Below are 4464 nucleotides of genomic sequence, written 5' to 3' on the forward strand. Positions count from 1 at the left end.
CGAGAGGGGGGGGGGGGGGGGGGGCAGGGACAGGAGGAGGACCTAGGAACCAAGAGGAGCCGCCTGCCAGCCTCGGGTCGGGGAGGGCGGGAGTCCCGGCCCGTCACCCCCCTCTGCCCCACAGCGAGGACGACGCTGCCACCGTGTACCGCGCCGCCGCGATGCTGAACATGACGGGGTCAGGGTACGTGTGGCTGGTGGGGGAGCGCGAGATCTCCGGGAACGCCCTGCGCTACGCCCCGGACGGTGAGTGCTGGGCCTCTCTGGACCCGGCGGGCGGGGTTCCCACACGGGTTCCCCACGGGCTCTAAGCCCTCGCTCGCCCCAGGCATCATCGGGCTGCAGCTCATCAACGGCAAGAACGAGTCCGCCCACATCAGCGACGCGGTGAGCGTGGTGGCCCAGGCGGTGCACGAGCTCCTGGAGAAAGAGAACATCACCGACCCGCCGCGGGGCTGCGTGGGCAACACCAACATCTGGAAAACCGGGCCGCTCTTCAAGAGGTGGGCGGGGCCTCGGAGTGGGCGGGGCTGCTCTTTGGGATGTGGGCGGGGCCTCTCTGAGCGGGCGGACCGATCTTCAAGATGTGGGCGGGGTCTCCGAGTGGGCGGGTCTGCTCTTTCAGATGTGGGCGGGGCCGCTCTTCAAGTGGTGGGCGGGGCCTCTGAGTGGGCGGGTCGCTTTTTAAGAGGTGGGCGGGGCCGCTCTGAGTGGGCGGGGCCGCTCTGGAGGCGGACAGGGCTCTTAGGAGGTGGAAGTAGCGGCTCTTCGGCTGGTCCAGCTCAGCCGGCTGCCCACAAGCTACAGACACAGTCACCTACCCCAGGTCCCTCCTCTCCCCACTCCTCCCCTCCACCCCCTGCTCCACTGTTATAATCATCCCCCCATTTCCCACACACACCACGGCCCTGTCGCTGCCTCCACAGCTCCTGCCCCCAGCTTTTAACACTGCAACCAACCCTGAAACCCCACCCCACTCCCCGGGTGGCTGACAGCCTGCCGCAGGTGGGGACCGGGCGCTTCCAGGGACCCAGGCGTTCAGACAAGGAACCAGGGATGGCACCCGAACCTGCAGAGAGAGCGCCAGGGCGGGCCACAGACCCAAGTAGAAAGCCGCAGTGGGGCAGGAGTTAACTCGCGGCCCTCAGGTGGGCAGGCCCAGCCCATCACTAGGTCCCACCCCGAGTAGCATGCACTGAGTTGCACATGCGGAGCCACAGCCCACCGTGTCCACAGCAGGAGCACGCACAGCTGCAGATGTAGGGCATATGTACACGCGTGCACACACATGTGCACAGACTCAGGCATGAAGCACACATGCCACACGTATGTGCATGGGGTTGCATACCAAGGATCACGTGTGCACACCGATGGTCCCGCTGGGTATGCCACATGCACAGGCGTGGTGTGCACACGCAGACAGACAGGACCTCACCCTGTGTCCTTTCTGGCAGTAAAGCGAGGACAGGGCTATGAGGATAGAATGCCCCAGCCCACAGAGAGCCCTCAGCACCGGGCTGGCTCCAGGAGCTGCTCTGCGGCCATGGTGTGCTGTCCACCAGGTGCAGGCAGACCTGCGCGCCACCCGCTGGATTCACAGCTCCAGGGTCGCGGGACCGGGGCAACCGGCTAGGTTCAGCCTGAGCGGAAGGCGGGGTCAGGCCCCTTAGGAGGTGGGGTCAGGCCGCTCAGGAGGCGGGGTCAGGTTGCGCAGGAGGCGGGGTCAGGCCGCGCGGGAGGCGGGGTCAGGTTGCGCGGGAGGCGGGGTCAGGCTGCGTGGGAGGCCGGGGATGGAGGCCCCCAGAAGTCAAGTGGAACCCACGCTGCCCCCCCAGAGTGCTGATGTCTTCCAAGTACGCGGAAGGGGTGACGGGCCGTGTGGAGTTCAATGAGGACGGTGACCGGAAGTTCGCCAACTACAGCATCATGAACCTGCAGAACCGCAAGCTGGTGCAAGTGGGCATCTACAACGGCACCCATGTAGGTGGGGGTCATGAGGGGGTGGGGGCTGGGGCCTTAGGGTCCTGGGGCCAAGACCCCTGCGTGGCCACCCTCCATCTCATACTCCCACCCCCAGGTCATCCCCAACGACCGGAAGATCATCTGGCCGGGCGGAGAGACAGAGAAACCCCGAGGGTACCAGATGTCCACCAGGCTGAAGGTGGGGCCCGCCGCCCCACCCAGCACCCTCACCCTGGACACTCCCTCCACCCCTCAGACCCAGAGGAGGGCACGGGGCGGCCAACGAAAGTGCCCAAAGGAAGTGGGGACTGGACAGCACCTGGCCGCCAGCACACCCCTGGCTCGGCACAGGGAGCCCGGAGGCGGGGGAGGGGGGAGCTGCCAGCCCCCACCCCGCGGCTCTCTCCCACTTACATCCGGGGAAGCTGTGAGGGACAGGACTTCTCTGAGGACGAGCTGCTGGGGGAACAGGGCAGAGGGGCGGGCACCCCGTGGGCCTCAGCCTTAGCTCTCTGTCCGAGCTCTGGTCCCAGGGCTGCCACCTCCACACTCCTCATCTCCCCTGTGGGAGAGCCTGGCCAGCCCCACGCCAGCTTCCTGCCACGCCCGGTCACACTGTCCTTTCCACCCTGGCCTCCCGCAGCATCCCTGTGGGGGCCACTCCCCCCGGGACTCTCCCTGGGCCTCTGGGCGCTCCCTCCCCACGGCCTCATGCCTCACAGCTGCCCTTCCTTGGCCTGCCGCTTCCCAGAGACTTTGGCTCGTTCCTGGGCCCTTCCCTCCTGCGAGGCTCTCCTGAAGGTCCTCCCCTTGCTGACCCACACCAGCCAGGGTCCCGTTTTTTAAATATGTCTTTATTGAGTTCAGAGAAGAAGGGAGAGGGAGAGATATAAACATCGATGACGAGAGAGAATCGTGGATCGGCTGCCTCCTGCACGCCCCCTACTGGGGATCAAGCCTGCAACCCGGGCATGTGCCCTTGACTGAAATCGAACCCAGAACCCTTCAGCAGCAGGCCGACGCTCTATCCACTGAGCCACACCAGCCAGGGCCAGGCCAGTGTTTTCGATCACCAACCACCTCCTCCCAGTGTCCCAGGCCCTGCCCTCGGCCCCGCCTGTGTCCTGGGCCCACCCACAGGGCCTCTCACCCAGCCCTTGGCCAGCACCTGCCTGAGGGCACCACCCTCCTCTGTAGGCTGAGTGGGCTTCCCCTAACGTCCAGGCACCACGTGTTGAAAAGTCTGAAAACACCAATGGTCAGATGGTCCCACCTGAGCTGCCAGCTTTTTACTTTTTCTCCCACTGATTTTCACTTATTTATTTTAAATATATTCTTAGTAATTTGAGAGAGAGAGGAAGGGGGAGAGAGAGAAACATCCACCAGTTGCCTCCTGTGTGCACCCCGACCCAGGACTGAACCTCCGGCCTGCGTGTGCCCTCACCGGGAATTGAATCAGCAGCACTTCGGTGCATGCGACCAACTGAGCCGCACCAGCCAGGGCTCCGCTGACTTTTCAAAAGCACAAACATGTATTGTTGTTTAAGAAAAAAACAGGTGAAAGTTTAAAAACTCACCAAGCTCCTTCAGGGACTCGCAATCTCCTGGGGAAAAGCCAAATGCTGCCCTTGCCCCCGAGGCTAGGCCTGTCCGACCCTGTGGCCCAGGCTCCTCCAGGTCCCGGCAGAGGGCGCCGCAGGGATCCCTGCTCGCCGCAGCCTCCCCTTGCAGGGCACCCCTCTGCCCGGATCTGCCCTCCCCACCCCCAGCCCACAAGCCCCTGAAGGGAGGGGAGGAGCGAGCCCAGCATGAGCCCCAGTGAGCCCCGGGGAAGAGGCAGGCATGGGAGGGAGGCGTCAGCAGGGGACACAGGAAGGGAGGATGGATGGCCAGACAAGGTCCGCTGCTGGGAGGCTGAGCAGTCAGACAAGGGACTGGGGCCCTGGGTCCGGTGCAGGCTCTGAGGGGAGGTCAGGGGCAGGACCCTGTCCTCATGGGGCGGGCTCTGGGCTGGGACAAGGAGTTCCTCATCCGTGAGGGGTCAGAGACCGTGCCCAGGACAGACTGGACATCCCAGCGGCTTCTTCATGGAGGGAGTGATGTGTGAGCCGAGAACCAAAGGGCAAGCGGCCAAGAGCCGGGCGATGTTTTAGGCCGGGTGCCTTCGGGGTGCTGAGTCTGGGCCCCTCCTGAGCGCAGCAGGGAGGTAACGCTGACCGCGGTGGCTGGTGGCCCCAGAGAGAGCAGCAGCAGGAGGGGGAAACGTCAGGATTTGGGGTTTGGAGGCGCTGAGAAGAGGACAGCGCCGCCCCCGCCCCCCCCTCCCGCGGCCGCCGAGGGCAAGTGGTCCAGACCCGGTCTCCGCCTCCCCCCAGATCGTGACGATCCACCAGGAGCCCTTCGTGTATGTCAAGCCCACGCTGAGCGACGGCACGTGCAAGGAGGAGTCCACCGTCAACGGGGACCCTGTCAAGAAAGTGATCTGCACGGGGCCCAGGGACA

The 4464-nt window shown here is 64.9% G+C and overlaps 1 protein-coding gene across 1 annotated transcript in view; it reads left to right on the forward strand.

Moving 5' to 3' along the window:
* Window positions 1-4464, forward strand: part of GRIN1 (glutamate receptor, ionotropic, N-methyl D-aspartate 1) — a gene marked incomplete at its 5' end in the record, with an annotated part of 48234 nt that overhangs the window by 36993 nt on the left and 6777 nt on the right. The window contains 5 exon segments of the mRNA XM_014529681.1: window positions 125-246; window positions 329-503; window positions 1836-1980; window positions 2078-2161; window positions 4338-4460. Coding sequence (XP_014385167.1) covers window positions 125-246; window positions 329-503; window positions 1836-1980; window positions 2078-2161; window positions 4338-4460 — 649 coding nt within the window.

Source organism: Myotis brandtii, unplaced genomic scaffold, assembly GCF_000412655.1.
Source record: "Myotis brandtii unplaced genomic scaffold, ASM41265v1 scaffold691, whole genome shotgun sequence".
Classification (NCBI taxonomy): domain Eukaryota; kingdom Metazoa; phylum Chordata; class Mammalia; order Chiroptera; family Vespertilionidae; genus Myotis; species Myotis brandtii.